Raw genomic sequence first — 17331 nt, forward strand, 5'->3', positions numbered from 1 at the left:
ATAAGGACAGAACCTGCCACTCAGCACAAGCCACACACCAAGTGGCATGTCAGGGAAGCCCCACAACCCCGTCAGGTAGAGACTGACACCCCCATTTCACAGACAAGAAAACTGAGTCTGAAAGAGATCATGGAACATAGCCAAGCTCATGCAACTGATAAATGGCAGAGCTGGGATTCGAGCCTGTGTGTGACCCCGCAGTGCCATCACCATCCACACGCTGCTGTTGTGTCTGAGCCGCAGAGAATGGCAGGCAAGCCTCTCTGCCCTGTGCCTGGCTCACACCCATGGCCCCAACATTGAACACCTTCTCCCCTGGGTCAGCCAGGGGCAAGGGTTCCAGGGTGTTTGGCCAGCATGGGGTGCTGGCTCAGGAGGAGGTGCCTGGCAGAGGGGCCTGGTGGAGGGTGCAGGGGCCTGAGGTGTCCTCAGCAGCTTCTCCTTCAGCCCAAGGAGCCCCCCTTGAAGCTGAACAGTTTCGCCTTGACTAAGCTTTTCTCTTGGGCCGTGGCTGTGAATCTGATGTCCCCACACATTCTAGCCCAAGCCCCCCCCACCACCCCACACTTGCCCCCCACTGCAGAGGATCGAGGAAGTGGGGGGAAGAGAGAAGGCACCCGAGGAACTGTGGCTGGAGAGCCGCCTCTCATCCCCACACAGGTTTTCATTTCTACTTAGCCCAACCAATCAGTGCCCGGTGACCATGGGACAAAGATGACCAAGACCCAGCCTTGGGTCTTTTACACCTCACTGTTGGAGGGTGAGGTCGTGATGGAGCGAGAGACGCTCTAGGGAGGTCCCCTCGTTCCGTTTTAGGGACTGAGCCGAGCCGTGGAGATTCTGCGAACTGTAGAATGGTTTTTACCACCTACAAAAGTGCCTTGGGAAACAATGGCTTTTCTTTGAAGGCAACAGCTTCCATCTGATACTTACCACTTGCTGTCCCTCTCTGATCACAAATGTTTAGGAAGAGGTGTGTGGGGGTGTCGTCACAGCCTGAGAATTGCTACCTTGAGTAGCAGGGAGCTCTGTCCATCTGCCAACCTGGACGTGAGCACAGCCAGAGAATAGAAGGGGTCCGCTCATCGCTGGGCAGGATGGGGAAATCCACCCTGGCTCCTGGACTGAGTGCATGGCAGGCAGTGGCTGGTTCAATGGCTGGGCTGATGTGTGGGTGTGGGCTGGAGTCTTGGGGATGGGGTGGACAGGGTCTGTCTGTGGCTGTGGGTGTTCTCCACCTCGCACAGGAGACAGTCAGAGGAGGCCTCAGGCTGGCTGCCTGGGGTGGAGGCTGGCCCTAAAGTGCCACAAAGCTGTGCCCAGGGAGGCAGGCTGGGCTCCTCCCAGCTCAGACACTGAAGCCCAACACTCCCAGATACCTGTGGTCCTCACCCTGCCTCCCAGGGATCCCAGATACCTGTGTTCCCCCCGCTGCCTCCCAGGGCTTGGGCACTCACGCTGTTCCTTGGAGAATCCCTTCTCCAAAGCTATGGGGCTGCTCGGCCCAGCCCAGAGGGAGGAAGGCCATGGGGAGGCCCAGAAACCTTTCTTCGAATACCTAAAGGGAGCCTTGTGACAACAGTGGCATTTTTTTTTTTTTTTGAGACGGAGTCTCACTCTTGTCACCCAGGCTGGAGTGCAGTGGCACGATCTCGGCTCACTGCTGCAACCTCCACCTCCCAGGTTCAAGCGATTCTCCTGCCTCAGCCTCCTGAGTAGCTGGGATTACAGGTGCCCGCCACCACACCCGACTAATTTTTATATTTTTAGTAGAGACAGGGTTTTACCATGTTGGCCAGGCTAGTCTTGAACTCCTGACCTCAGGTGATCCACTCGCCTCGGCCTCCCAGTGTGCTGGGATTACAGGGGTGAGGCACCGCAACTGGCCGACAGTGGCTTTGAGTGTCCTCAAAGGGCAGCCTTTGGACCAGGGAGCGGCAATTACATGGAGAAAGAATTTGCCTCGAGCGATAAGGAAAATCTTCCAGCAACAAGAAGGACTGCCCCAGCAGGAAGTGGGCTCCCGGCCCCAGAAGTATCCATTCTACCAGAGACTGGCCACCTTAGTGCCTGGGGGTTCAGTGGGAATCCCTGCCCTGCTGGGAGACTCCCAAAGCCACTTCTGCTCAGGGGTTCTATTAATAACATACTCTCAATTTCAATGATCATGTCCTCAGCCTTACAGTTCTTTAAGGATTTTATGGATTTTTAGAGATTCAAAAGTTGTGTGAAGGGCCACTAGGTAAGGAAGTGCATTATTTTGTTAAAACATGTCAATCCCTCCCATCATGGGCGCCAGACTGCCCTGCCCGGCAGGCGTGTGCCTTCCAGCGTGCCTTACAGCTGCGGCTGTGGGTGATGCAGAGACACCCACTCCATCCTTGCACAAACACTGGGCAAACAGTGTCTGCCCACTTAAGCTTCTTCTGGCCAATGTCCAGGTTCTGGTGTAACCACCTCTCACAAGGCCACGGCTTCTCCAACTTTCCCCAAAACATCTGAGCGGTTTCAGAAACTATCACTTCCTCCAGAGAGCACGTGGCTGGCCGATGAGTAAACAGCAGCTTTCCCGGGCCTGCCTCCAGGCGGTAAGTCCACGAGTCTCCAGGCTGCCCGCAACTCCAAGACTCATCCTTATCCATCACTCATTTGCATACACGTCTGAAGGCCCTAGGGAGTCAGCTGGCCAGCCGACCGGAAGTCAGGGCCACTTCACTCCTTAGCTTGAAATGTGAAAAACCCAAAATCCTGATGAAATCTCCAAACGGTCTTGTTTCCTATGGTCCAGAGTAAAGCAGATGCCTGGGTGAGGCCGTGGTGCCTCTCGACATCCACACCCCAAAGGGTGCAGAGCTGGAACCAGGTGGTGGGGTCGGTGCTAGTGGATTTGCAAGCAGGGCAGACCTAAGGAAGATGCTTCTTCATTTCCCAGGACAGAGTGGGTGGGGCCCACAGAGAGCGGTCAAGGACCCCAGGCAGGGCCCGAAGTTCCCCATGTTCACATGGGGAGGAAGTCCCTGGGCAAAGTAAAGCAGGTTCTCTGGGTTGGTGAGGGGCGGTCTGCAGCTGCTGAGGGCTGCAGACATCTGGGACCCGAGGCGCCTGCTGTGGCGGGGATTGGTGGGGACATTCTGAGATGAGTGACTTGATCCTGGGCCCTAGGCCCTGGGCCCACTGAGGGGGCTACAGGACAGGGAAGGTGGGCAGCACCAGGAGGGTCCCACAGCCCAGGCAGGGGCCCTCACGCCAGTGCAGAGTACAGTGTGGCCGCTGCAGCAGAGACGGTGCCAGCTGACGACGCCCCATCCCTCAACTTCCCTTTTGACTCTGGAGAAACAACCACAGGCACTGGCTCCATGCCCACTGGGGGCCACATTTACAGTAACTGGGGGTATGCCGGAAGGGCCCAATGGGTGTCACCTCTGAGGTCCAGGGAGAGAGGAGAGTAGGGTTACAGGGGCACCGGGAGCTGGCCTCACGACCTCTCCCTCGCTGGGCTGTGGGCCTGGTGGTTAGGGTCTGATGCCCAGGGCTCTGGGACCAATGCTGTTCTCGGCAGTGCCCATCCTGCCATCTGTTTGCTGCCTCAACCAACATCACTGCTGGGATCCAGTCCCCTTGGACTGTCTCTTCTGTACAAGCCCCGGATCCCCTAGGCTCTGGGTCAGGGGACAGCTAAGTTGGGGATGCAAGCAGAGACCACCAGACCCCTGCAATGACCGGCCGGTCCTCCACTAGATGCTGGAGCCTCAGTTCAGGCCAGATGGGCCTCTGCCCCCAACCTTGGTGCCAACAGTGCCATCCTGGCCTCCCAGAGGCCACCCTGCTGCCCTCCTAGCCCCAGCCCAGCCCAGGCCTCACTTTCCAGAGGCGGCTGTGGGCAAGGGGTCTTCTTTCCCTTCCTCTTCCACTGAGAGCATGACATCGCTGCAGCTGCCCAGAGGCGGTTCTGTCTCCTGCTCGGGGTAGTGGGGGGTATGGTCCGCCTCCAGCTCCTCCTCCAACTCGGGCTCTGCTGGCCCCGCCAGGCCCCGGCCCTCCGGCAGCTCAGCCTTCACAGTCCCCACGATCACGGTGTCAGCCTTCATGATGTAGATTTTCTCTGCAAGGCAAAAGGATGGGTGAGCGAGGGAGGCCAGAGCACCAGCCAGGATGGGAGCAAAGAGGCAGAGAAGGGCCGAGGCCCAGTGCTGGTACACCTGCCGGGTGGCTTCAGGCTGATGGCACAGCCTCTCTGATGTACTTTACAGGCATCCTGGGGGCTCAGAGGAAATACAACAGCTAGGAGCTGGGCCTTGAGGAGTTAAGAACCAGCCCACTTGTACTTAGGATTTTCTCAGCACTTCTCTGGGGATGGGTAGGGAAGAAGAGGACAGGGTGGGAGAGAAAGCAAACTGTGGACAAAAACAGGCAAAGCCGTGGGTAACCAGAGCACGAGCAGAAACAGCAGAGCTGAGCAGTTTCCACACCCCCGCTCCTGGGTCCCCAGCCCTCCTGCAAGGAGGACCCCATCAAGATTCCCATTTACAGATAAGAACCTGAAGCCTGGAGAGGTTAAATGACCTGCCCAAGGTCGCCACGTAGTTAGGAGAAATCCCAAAAAAAACCACCCACTCCGCCTGGTGGCCCTTTCTGCTCCTATCTGTGTACCTGCAGCCAAAACCCGGGGTGACCAACTTGTCCAGCTTGCCCGGGAACATTCCAGGTTCTAGTACTGCAAGTCCCGTGTCCTGGGAGTCCCCTCGGTCCGGGCAAACTCAGCCAGCCTGTCACATCCTGCAGAAAACCCGGCCCCCTCAATAGGTCTCGGCAGCCCATGATTGAGACAGCCTGGCTCAGGCCGTGAATTTCAGGGCTTACTGCTCAGAGCCGATCTCCTGCCTGCAGCGTGCATGGCTGTGCTGCGAGCACATGGTGGGAGCTTGGACAGATGGCCGGTCCTCGCCACAGTCTGATGTGGGGGCTTCTGGTGTGGCCTTCTGATAGAGGGGACATGGAGGCTCAGGTTCAGTGGCCCGAGGAGCTGGGGAGTGGGGAAGCCTGGCCTCCGCCCAGCTGATGGTGTCTGGCTCAGGGTGGGCTGGCTCCCAGCTGTTCTGCGCTGGACTCTGGAGGCCAGAATGGGGAAGCTCAAGAGGGAACTTGAGAGCTGGGGTGGGGTGGGGGTGCAGGGACCCCTGCCTTTCTGGGTAATGCAGTTATACCCCTCAGGTTCAGGAACCCCAAAAAGGTTCTCGAGTCCCCCACACCCTCAACCCTATTGCATGACGCTGGTTCTTCTATTCTGGTTTTGAACACCCCCAGGAAAGAGAGAAGTGCGCCAAACGGCAGCAAGAGGAGAAGGCCCAGAGTGCGGGACAGGCTATGGGCTGGGCGCCCCCATAGACCCCAAAACAGAGCAGGGCCTCAGCACTCCCCACACCTCCATCAAGGCTTGTGGGCTCCCGGTCCTAGGAGCCCTATATAGGGCTGGGCAAAAGATGGGGGCTGGGGGTGGTGAGAAAGGAGACCCCAGGAGGGGAGAGAAGGCCCAGAGGGGGATGGGCAGAGAAGATGAGAGGCGGGTGGGGTCAGGTGGGAGGGAAGTGGGGGTGGGGGTGCTGGATTAGGGAGAAGGAGCCACAGCTGGGGACAGGCTGGTCCCCTCACATTCCTCAGGGAAATGGGCAGAGTCCCCAGGAAATCTGGAATTAACTGGATTCAAGGCGGTGGAATTGGCTGCTCCGGGTGAGGAAGCAGCTCCCACTGAGCTCAGAAGTGAGAGAGGGGTCTGGAAACTTCAGAGCCGGCCATGAGGGGTCTGCCCCGCTCTGGCTCTGCCCCCATCACAGGCTGCCTACTCCCCAGGCTGTGGGGGTGGCTTCCAAGGGCTGCATGGATTTCCTGCCCCCTCCCCAGAGCTCCAGAGTCCAGGGAATTCATCTTGGCTATGTGGGGAGGGCAGGTGAGGAAGTTGGGGGGAAAGGGGTTCTTCCCTTGCCTGGTTCCCAGGGGAAGAGGGATGATGTACAGACCCCAGTGTGACCCCTCTTGGGAACTGGATGGGAAGGGGGAACGCTCCCCTGGGCTGGCAATAGGAGGACAAGGGGGTTGCCTGTGTCTTGGGTGCCCAAGAGAACCTCCAAGGCCTTCCCTTTCCACCATGGCGGAGGTGGCCCCCGATCCACTCACCAGCAAGGCCTGCAGGCCATGCCAGGGGAGGGCAGCCCACACCTGAGCCAGCTGCCTGGGAGCCTGGTACTTCCTTCTCCTCCCCATCAAACACCCTCTGAACCCCACCCCTGGGATTCCAGGCACTGTACTCAGTGTGGACTCAGATGTTCCAGTTAGGACTTCTTAGGAATTCTGAAGAAGCCTTTGATGGTATTTCCCAAAATACATACTTTTCAAATAAAACTTACTAAAAGCTACCATTTCAAAAGTTTCAGTTTGTTACAAAAGACTGCCCAGGCTGGGCATGGTGGCTCATGCCTATAATCCCAGTACTTTGGGAGGCCAAGGCAGGCAGATCACCTTGAGGCCAGGAGTTCCAGACCAGCCTGGCCAACATAGTGAAACCCCATCTCTACTAAAAATACAAAAAATTAGCCAGGCATGATGACACTCGCCCATAATCCCAGCTACTCAGGAGGCTGAAAAAATAAAAAGAGAAGATGACTGCCCTGAAGAGTTCTGGCCACCACTGTCTGCTATAGAAATGCACAGGACAATTACAAATGACTCTTCAGTATTATCCCAGTGCCAGTTACCCCTCCAGAAGTGACAGAGGTGGGGTCCACCAAGGCCCTGCCCACAGGGAGCACAAAGCCAGGTGGAGGTGGAGGAAGGCTATAAACACGCAGTCACACCACTGGGTGCTAGGACACCGGGTAGGGGAGGCCTGGGTTCTTAGGGAGCATAGCACAGTGGAGAGGGCACAGAAGGCTTCCTGGAGGAAGGGGCAAATAAGCAGGGTCCCCAGGATATCCAGAATTAACTGGATTCAAGGCAGTGGAGTTGGCTATTTCAGGCGAGGGGGTAGCTCCCATTGAGAAGTTCAGAAGTGAGAGAGGGGTCTGTAAATTTGGGAGACTGCCATGAGGGGGAGGGACAGACTGTGGGGTCAGAAGGTAGGTGAGTCTGGTCGGGGAGCTACAACTTGCTGTCAGCCTTGAGTGCTGGAATAAGAATGCTGGAATTCATCCCATAGGGAATGGGAAGCCGCTGGAGGCTTCTCGGCAGGAGTGCAATAGGGTCAGGTATACATTTTGGGGAAAATGCCGTACCAAGGTGATGAGAAGCAAGAGAGGAGGCAGGGAGGCCCACAGGAGGCCAAAGCCAATGTCTGTCCAGGCTGGCAGCAGCTGCCATTGGGAAGCTCTGAACATCTGGGCCCCATCTGGCCTCCTGCTTCTGCAGAGGGTGGGTGGTAACGTGGACAAACCACGGGCTTCAGGGCCCAGCAGATACGGGACGAGTCCCAGCTGTGCCACTTAGAAGCCATGCAATGGGGAAAATCACTTCACCCTCTGAGCCACAGTCTCCCCAACTGAAAAATGGGGAGAAAGACACCATCCAAAGAAGGTGGTGAGACCATCAGAGATGAAGAGATGGCACCTACACAGTGCCCGGAATGCGCCAGACAAGTGGCAGGTCCTGTGACCACTGGCACGTCTTCCTCCTGTCCCCTCGGGTGCTCGGTGTTGGGGGCTGGGGTGGTGTTCATTTTTTATGAGTAACAGCAGGCACCTCATGCACACTGGCTCATGAATTCGCACAATGGCCTACGAGGTAAGTACCCTTGCTGTCCCTACTTACAGAAACTTCAATTGGGGTGAAGAATCCATGCCTCTCCTTTCCTGGGCCTTTCAACTCCAGGGTCTCCAGGTCCCTTCCAGGGCCCAGGGCCCCGTATTCATCTCCCATCTGCCCCTGGGCTGCAGAGGGCCTCCCAAAACAGGCTGACTCACCAATCTTGTTATTGGTGTGCTCCGTGGACACCCGGGGCTCAGGAAGGTCCCTGGGGGACGAGGGGCCCCCGGCCGGGCTGGCATCCTGCAGCGGCAGGCTCTCCAGGTAGGCTGCCCCCACGTTGTGGCAGGTCTCCATCAGTGGCTGGCTCATTAACCCTAGCTCTTCCGCGATGGGTTCTGTCACCGACGCACCACTCCTCAGCTGCTGTGGGAGGGGAATGGGTGCTGCTGCAGGGTACCCCCAACCTCCCCACCAGTCTCTGAACTGGGAGGCCCCTTTTTTTTTTCATCTCTACAGACCCCAGTGAGTCTCCCTTTCTGCTTTAAAGCTACCATGAGCTGCCCCGGGCTTCTCAGCTTTCTGGGTGAAGTCTGTTGCTTTTAATTTGTACTAAATAGTAGGGGTAGCAGTCAGCGACTCACAGGGTGCTCGCCACGTCTGTGGCCCTGTCCTAAAGTCCTTGACATATGTTAATCCTCACAACCACTGTATGAGGTGGGTAACAGCCCACTCCCCATTTTACAGATGAGGAAACTGAGGCACAGAGCAGTCGAGTAATTTGCCCAGGGTTATACCATCAATAAGTATCTGAGCTAGGATTTGAACCCTGGCATCTGGTCCATAACCCACACTCATAAGCACCCAAGTCTGTAAGTACCAGCTCCAGGTCCCCCACCTCCTGGAGCAGCCCCTCCAGCTCCCCAGCCCCGATATCCTGGAAAGTAGTCTTTTATGATCACACTCAAGCATTCTAAAAACAGACTACTGTTAGTTCAAGTGACAAGCCCGGTGACCTCTATACTATATAATCTAAATTCATGTATATTATTAATAAATATTTTCTAAATGCTAAAAAAAAAACAAAAAAAACAAAAAACAAAAACAAAAAAACAGCTATGTCATGAGGAAAGTGTCAGTTTAGTTTTTGATTTTTACAGGTAAGGGCAAAGAAGTGGCCTCATGAAATGTCCTGATGCCTTCAAAATGGAGTGAGTTTGAGTAATTCAGAGGAGGCAGGGATGCCCGTGCTGACGCAATGATTCTCAAGGCACAGAGGGCGTATCTTTTAGATTGGTGCAAAAGTAATCACGTTTTTGCCATTATTATTATTATTATTTTTTACTTTTTAAATGGTTTTATTTTATGTACAAATAATGAACATATGTTATACCCATAAATTCTACTTTCCCAAAACAGGAGCTTTTTAAAACAAAACCACATAATAACTTTTAAAAGGCGCTGAGATTCCTCAGCTTCTAGATCACTGCTGGGCTAGAAAAATAAAGTTTGTTCTACCAGGAATCACAGCTTAGAACTGAGTATTCTTCACTCGTTAAGAGTCATCACCACTCCCTAATCTCAAGTACCCAGGGACACAAACACTGCAGAAGGCGGCAGGGCCCTCTGCCTAGGAAAACCAGAGACCTTTGTTCACATGTTTATCTGCTGACCTTCCCTCCACTATTGTCCTATGACCCTGCCAAATCCCCCTCTCTGAGAAACACCCAAGAATGATCAATAAATACTAAAAAAATTAAAAAAAAAAAAAAAAAAGAACTGAGTATTTTTCAAAGTGGAAATTCTAGAGTGTGGTGTCACTCCAGACAAAGATTATTCTGTTCTCAACCCCAACATCCACAACTACCTATCAGAAGGGTTAAACCAGGTTTGCCATTACTTTTAATGGCAAATGGCACCAACCTTAATACATAATCTTGAATACTCTTTCATAATAATATGAAGGCTAAAAGACTGCCTTTTTTTTTTTTTTTCAGATGGAGTCTCACTCTGTTACCCGGGCTGGGAGAGCAGTGGTGCAATCTCGGCTCCCTGCAACCTCTGTCCCCCAGGCTCAAGCGATTCTCCTGCCTCAGCCTCCTGAGTAGCTGGGACTACAGGCGTGTGCCACTACACCTGGATACTTTTTGTAGTTTTAGTAGAGACGGGGTTTCACTATGTTGGCAAGGCTGGTCTCGAACTCCTGACCTCAGGTGATCCGCCTGCCTCCGCCTCCCAAAATGCTGGGATTTTAAGTGTGAGCCATCATATCCGGCCAAAAGACTGCACTTTAAAACAAGTTACTATTAATGCATTGGCCTATGCAGCAAAAACATATTTGATTACCTTACAAATTGTTGAATACCTCTTTCATGAAATTTCTCAGTATTGTAACAGCCACTTGTCACATCCAAGCATATTCGAATGTGATCCCCCATAATTTGAAACTGAACTAGCATTATGGTTGTGTATATTATATTGAAAAATGAAAGGATAGAAACCCTTCTTAATGTATGAATGCTTGAATTAAAAGAAAGTAATGGAAGAACTGATAGATGGGAAAAAAAAAAAAAAAAGGAATGGACCATAGCCACCTGCTCTGTCATCCAGCTTGGAGGATGAGATTCATGGAAGAGTAAAGAAAAGGGGAAAATGAACACAGTCTTCCTCCTGACCAGACCTGGTACCCAAAAGTGGCCCAAACCAAATCCACTGTGTGCAGGCCCTTCTGGAAATTCCCGGCAGGCTGAGCCAGGAGCTGGAGGCTGCTATGAGGGTGGGGCTCTCCATCCTTAGCCAAGGCCTGGCTGAGGCCCCAGGCGAGGCCCCTGTGCACAGAGGTCCCTGTGGTGGGTCAGACTCAGCCTGAACTTGCAGGACGGGCCTGCACCCTGGGCACTGTGGGAGGGGAATGGCCCTTCCGTCCCCTCCCTCTCCCTTCCCCCAGAAGCTCTCAAAACTTCAGATCTGTTAGGGAAGGAGTCAGATTTAGGGGCACGAAGCTGAGGTGGGGGCAAGGGAGGGGTACTTACCGTTGAGCTCCTCCTGGGTCTGGAATCTGCAAAAAGCAAGAGCAGCAACTTCACCAAGGAGTCTGGCAGCCCCCGGCCCCACCCACCCCAACTATTGGCAAATGGTCCTCCTGGATCACAGGTGGTGCTGAACTCAGCCCAGGGGTCAGGTCCTCAGTCTGGAGAGCCTTGGATGGGTTTCAGAGTCAGTGCCCACCCCAGCTCAAGGCAAGGAGGCTCACTTCTCCAGTGGCAGATGGAGGACAGGGGACCACCTCTATCCCCTGGCCACTCTCATTCCTTTTTTTTTTTTTTTGAGATGGAGTCTCACTCTGTCGCCCACGCTAGAGTGCAGTGGCATGATCTCGGCTCAATGTAACCTCCGCCTCCTGGGTTCAAGTGATTCTCATGCCTCAGCCTCCCGAATAGCTGGGATTATAGGCTCGTGCCACCAACCCCAGCTAATTTTTTTGTATTTTCAGTAGAGACGGGGTTTCACCATGTTGGCCGGGCCGGTCTCAAACTCCTGACCTCCAGAGATCTGCCCGCCTTGGCCTTGCAAAGTGCTGGGATTACAGGCGTGAGCCACCACACCTGGCTGCCACTCTCATTCCTAATGACTAAACCAATGAACACACTGAACCACTCTCCCAACCCCCACCCCCGCGCACATGCAAGGATTGGTTCACGAGAAGCACAGGCCCAACCAGAGCCCAGGAGGCTTCCACTGGGTCAGAGGCTCGTCTGTGGCTGCTGCGCCCACCTTACTGTCTCCAGGGTGTGGAGAGCCCCGAATTCTCTGGAATACCAGGCAAAATCCACATGGAGGACCTCAAGGCAGGTCATGGAGACAGGATGATGGATCCTGCAGATGCTACCCGGACCCTGCCTGGGACACGCCCGAAGCCAGTCTGCTGTGGAGCCCTTCTGACTCCAGCTGGACTTCGATTTTGTCTTTCTTGTGCCTGAAAGCACCCAGGTGGCAGCCTTCGAGGAGGACAACTGCTCTCGGGCCATCTCATTTCCTTCAATCCCATCCTTTTGTAGGCTCAGGAGGTGCTGATACAATGATTCTCAACGCACAACCTCTATCTTCTCATCTCAAACCTCTACCCTCCACTCCCATTGTTCTCCCATATTAAACAGGGGCCAGGTCACGCCCAAGCACATATTGACATTTAACATTTAACCTTGGCTCACTGGCCATCTGAGAAAGGTGAGAGGGCATCCGGGCATCTAGCTCATCCTGGAGCAAGTCAGTTCCCAGAGCAGACCATCCTCCAGGGATGCCCAGCTTTTAACCACTCCTGAGAACGCTACCTACGGAGATCTGGAATATGCTGTTGTCAGGCACACATCCCTGGCTAGACAAATCTGCCACCAAGATGCCCGTATGCCAGCCACGCCACCTCCTGCACACATCTCTGACTTCAGCAGCTCTGGAGAGCCACCAGCCCTGAGTCCTCACAGATATGCTCACCAGTGCTCAGTCAACAAGTAGGATAAAGTATACGCAAGACTGACCATTTGAACACGCTGTGTGGACACTAGGTGAGTTTGGGAAACACTCTTAGGGGTAATTTTTTCTTTTTTTGAGACAGAGTCTCACTCTGTCACCCAGGCTGGAGTGCAGTGGCACGATCTTGGCTCACTGCAACCTCCGCCTCACAGGTTTAAGCAATTCTCACAAGTAGCTGGGATTACCGACATGTGCCACCACGCCCGGCTAATTTTTGTATTTTTAGTAGAAACAAGGTTTCACCATGTTGGCCAGGTTGGTCTCGAACTCCTGACCTCAGGTGATCTGCCCGCCTCGGCCTCTCGAAGTGCTGGGATTACAGGCATGAGCCACCTTGCCCGGCCAGGGGTAATTTTTTTTTTTTTTTTTTTGAGATGGAGTCTCACTCTGTCGCCAGGGTGGAGTGCAGCAGCGCAATCTTGGCTCACTGCAACCTCCGCCTCCTGGGTTCAAGCGATTCTCCTGCCTCAGCCTCCCGAGTAGCTGGGATTATAGGCACGTACCACCATGCTTAGCTAATTTTTATATTTTTAGTAGAGACGGGGTTTCACCATGTTGGCCAGGCTGGTCTCGATCTCTTGACCTTGTGATCCACCCGCCTCGGCCTCCCAAAGTGCTGGGATTACAGGCGTGAGCCACCGCACCCGGCCGAGGCACATTCTTTTCAATGACATCAGTGAAACTAAATCATGGTCCCTCCAGAGTGATTTTGAGTTTTACAAGCAGCCAACTGTTCTTTGGTACCAAGTCACTGGGGGTGGCCAACAGAATAATAAAAAAAAAAGTGTGACAAAGTAACAAAACAAAATAAATAAAAATGACACAACTCGGCCTTGAAGGGGAAGTGGGTGAACGGGATCGCAGAGCTGCCCATACCCTGCAGGCTGGTTCCATTTTTCTAAAGAGCCATCTGGCAACAAAAACCTCACACTCTTTACCCAGTCATCCCTCTTGAGGGAACACACCCTCAGGAAATAACCCGAAAGAAAACAAATAGGCCGAGCACAGCAGCGGGTTTATAATAACCCTCAAATTGAAAACCAGCCAAATGTCAAAAACAATGAGGCCGCTTAGCCACCCTGGAGCAGGGGCCTCCTTGGCGGTGAAACTCAGCACAATATTACTTCCCTTCTCCGAGCCTCTGTCCTCCTAGCTGGAAAATGGGATGAATCACATCAACTTTGGGGCTTGTTGAGAATATTAAAAGAGATATCAAAAGTGAAGGTGCCCAGTGGTAAATCAGGTTGATTTTTTTTTTTTTTTTTTTTGAGATGGAGTCTCGCTCTGTCACCGAGGCTGGAGTGTAGTGGCACGTTCTCAGCTCAATGCAACCTCTGCCTCTGGGGTTTAAGTGATCCTCCTGCCTCAGCCTCCCAAGTAGCTGGGACTACAGGTGCGTGTCATGACACCCGGCTAATTTTTGTATTTTCAGTAGAGACGGGGTTTCACCATGTTGGCCAGGCTCGTCTCAAACTCCTGACCTCAGGTGATCTGCCAGGCTTGGCCTCCCAAAGTGCTGGGATTACAGGCATGAGCCACTGGGCCCAAACAAGATTTGATGTGATGAGCATGATGTTTCACCTCTGTGGTCTTCTTCCCCCAACGCATAACTCCAGTCTAATCATGGGGAAGACATCAGACAGATCCCAGGAGACAAGCGTCCCGCAAAACACCTGATCAATACTCAAAAACTGCCAAGGCCATCAGGAAAACCGGTCTTGAGAACAAGATCTGAGAAACGGCCACAGGCCAGAGGAGCCTAAGGCGACGTGATGACTGAATGTGACGTGGCTCCTGGATGGGATCCTGGAACCTTAGGCAATGCAAGGGAACCCTGAACACAGCGTGGGCTTTCGTTTGTAATCCTGTGTCAATAATGGCTCACATATTTTGACAAATGAACGATGCTGGCTTAAGATGCTAATCACAGAGGAAACTGGGTGTGGGGCATGTGGGAACTCCTGTGCTGTCTTCTCCAATTTTCTGTATGTCTAAAACTATTTTTAAAAATGAGACTGGGCGTGGTGGCTCATGCCTGTAATCCCAGTATTTTGGGAGGCTGAGGTGGGCAAATCACGATGCCAGGAGTTCCAGACCAGCCTGGCCAACCTGGTGAAACCCCATCTCTACTAAAAATACAAAAATTAGCTGGGCATGGTGGCACGCGCCTATAATCCCAGCTACTCGGGAGGCTGAGGCAGGAGAATTGCTGGAACCCGGGAAGCAGAGGTTGCAGTGAGCTGAGATTGTGCCATTGCACTCCAACCTGGGCAACAGAGAGAGACTCTGCCTCAAAAAAAAAAAATGAGGACTAGCTGGGCACAGTGGCTCTCGCCTATAATCCAAGCACTTTGGGAGGCCGAGGTGGGCAGATCACTTGAGCTCAGGAGTTCGAGACCAGCCTGCACAACAAAGGGAGACCCGGTCTCTACAAAAAATAGAAAAGTTAGCTGGGCGTGGTGGTGTGTATCTGTAGTCCCAGCTACTGGGGAGGCTGAGGGATCACTTGAACCCAGGAGGTCAAGGCTGCAGTGAGCCATGATTGTACCATGGCACTCCAGAGTGACACCCTGTCTCCAAAAAAAAAAAAAAAAAAAAAAAAAAAAAAATATATATATATATATATATATATATATATAAAATGAAGGCCACTTAGATTTTTTGTTTGTTTGTTTGTTTGTTTGTTTGGAGACGGAGGCTCGCTCTGTTGCTCAGCCTGGAGTGCAGTGGTGCAATCTCAGCTCACTGCAACCTCCACCTCCCAGGTTCAAGAAATTCTCCTGCCTCAGCCTCCCGAGTAGCTGGGATTACAGGCGTGTGCCACCACGCCTGGCTAATTTTTTTATTTTTAGTAGAGATGGGGTTTTGTCTTGTTTGCCAGGCTGGTCTTGAGCTCTCGACCTCTGGTGATCCACCCACCTTGGCCTCCCAAAGTGCTGGGATTACAGGTGTGAGCCACCACACCTGGCCTACTTAGAATTTTTAAAAATTAAAATATTTTAAAAAGAAGGTGTCCAGGATGCTGTTGAGCACACAGCAGGTTCAGGAAAAGCCCAGGATGGTAAGTAACATGGCTCTGCACTCCATCACACTGAATGGAAAGCCAGAGTTCAATACCGACTCTCCCAAACAAGTGTAAAATCACAGAGGTAAAAAAGCGGAATCTGGAAGGCTCTGACATTGACGAGAGCCATGTTACAACCCATGAGGATTTTCATAAAGACCCAGAACAAATCTTGCCAAGTACAGAGGTCAGATTTCATAACTGCTCCTCCCCTAAAAATGTTGATTCTATCTGCTAGTCTTATTTGTTGGTTTCCTTGCCTTTTGGAATAACCACTGTCTTCTCCTAAGCCTGTCTGGTACCCCCAGGACACAAGTCCAGGACCATGCTGGGCAGCAGCAGTCCCCCTTGCACAAGTGCACGGTGTCACAGGCTGCTCTGAAGCCCACACTCACGGAGCACGTGCGTTCTCACATGCGATGTAAAGCTCTCGGTCCCCTCCATCCCTGTTATTCTCCACTTTTAGTCCCCTCCCCTCTCTGGCCTGTGATTCCCCAGTGCTGTGGGAAGCAGAACAGGCCCAAGGGGGGAGTTTGGCACAGAGGTTCAGCTAGGCTTTGGCAACAGGTACCCCGAGATGCAAACCCCGGGCTCCTTGGAGAGGGAGCTGATTCCAGGGCCGGGGCAGGAGCACACAAGTTAAGCTGGGAACATCTCAGAATAAGGGACGTGCTCAAAGCACAGGATGAGGATACGCCAAAGCACACAAGAGCCAGCTTAAAGGGGCTCTCCCTGACCTCATCTGGGACCATTTGAGCATCAGAATAAAAAATGATGGTAAGAGATTACAACCCATTGAACAGAACAGGGCCCCATGAATCCATACAGATATAAATATGTAAGTGAAGAAAATAAAGTTCCGGGCTGGGTGCGGTGGCAGCTCACGCCTGTCATCCCTGAACTTTGGGAGGCCGAGGCGGGAGGACCACTTGAGGTCAGGAGTTCGAGACCAGCCTGGCCAACATGGTGAAACTCTGTCTCTACTGAAAATACAAAAAATGAGCCAGGCATTGTGGCACACGCCTGTAATCCCAGCCACTTGGGAGGCTGAAGCAGGAGAATTGCTTGAACCCAGGAGGCGGGGGTTGCAGTAAGCCAAGATCACACTACTGCACTCCAGCCTGGGTGACAGAGCCAGACCCTGTCTCAAAAAAATAAACAAATAAATAGAGAAAATGAAGGTCTGCTGAAGAATGGGCTATTGACATAGTCTCAAGTAACGCCCCTAAAGACTTAGTAATGACCGAGGAGCAAATGGAGACGTCACAGTGGAGAGGCCCGGCAGGACATCACCTCCGTCGAGCGCTCAAAGTACACAGCACCAGGAAAGGGACACATCGAAACCTGGCAGGACGCCCTGAGAGAGAAGAGGCCAGCATCATTCCTGGGACCTTCCAGCCCAAGATGCATGACCTAAATCCACTCGGGAGAAAACACCAGACAAACCCAAAGCAAGGAGCATCCACGAGATCACCAGCCTGCGCTCTTCCCAGTTAAGTGAAGGAAACGCCTGGGGAACAGATCCGGACAGAAGGAGACTCGAGAAACCAGACAAGCAAATGTAACACGTGGCCCTGAGCTGGAGTCCTCTGCTATAAAGGACATTATTGGGACAAATAAAGAAACTTCAACAGGGCCTGAGAATTCATTGTGGGTCATGTATCAGTGTGAATTCCAATTCTGACGATCCTTACCACATCGTGTAAAATACACCCTTGTCTGTCTGAAACACACACTGAAGTTTTCGGGGTGAGAGACATCCAGTCAGTCAGTTACTCTCAAATGGTTCAGGTCAAAATAAATTCTTCATACTTATACCATTTCTATAAGTTTGAAACTGTTTCAAAACAAAAAAGAATTTCTTTCAACCTAAATCTCCCTGGAATAATAGAAAATGACTCAAGTGCTCATAAAAATGAAGGATTAAAAGAATTTTAAGGCCAGGCATGGTGGCTCATGCCTGCAAACCCAGCACTTTGGGAGGCCGAGGCAGGCGGATCATGAGG

At 52.7% G+C, this 17331-nt stretch overlaps 1 protein-coding gene across 35 annotated transcripts in view; it reads right to left on the reverse strand.

Moving 5' to 3' along the window:
* Positions 1 to 2179: 2179 nt before the first annotated feature.
* Positions 2180 to 17331, reverse strand: part of TNFRSF8 (TNF receptor superfamily member 8) — a 79901-nt gene continuing 64749 nt past the window's right edge. For 25 of the 35 annotated variants that reach the window (XM_016954212.4, XM_016954205.4, XM_063786030.1 and 22 more), the window contains 3 exons: positions 10764 to 10789; positions 7950 to 8157; positions 2180 to 4102 (listed from right to left, as the gene is read on the reverse strand). In XM_016954212.4, the coding sequence (XP_016809701.1) occupies positions 3858 to 4102; positions 7950 to 8157; positions 10764 to 10789 (479 nt within the window). In that variant the 3' untranslated portion in view covers positions 2180 to 3857. The remainder of the gene's footprint in view (positions 4103 to 7949; positions 8158 to 10763; positions 10790 to 17331) is intronic. The other 10 variants (XM_016954214.4, XM_016954210.4, XM_063786069.1 and 7 more) reach the window with 1 other exon arrangement.

The sequence above is a fragment of the Pan troglodytes genome, chromosome 1, assembly GCF_028858775.2.
Source record: "Pan troglodytes isolate AG18354 chromosome 1, NHGRI_mPanTro3-v2.0_pri, whole genome shotgun sequence".
Taxonomy (NCBI): Eukaryota; Metazoa; Chordata; class Mammalia; order Primates; family Hominidae; genus Pan; species Pan troglodytes.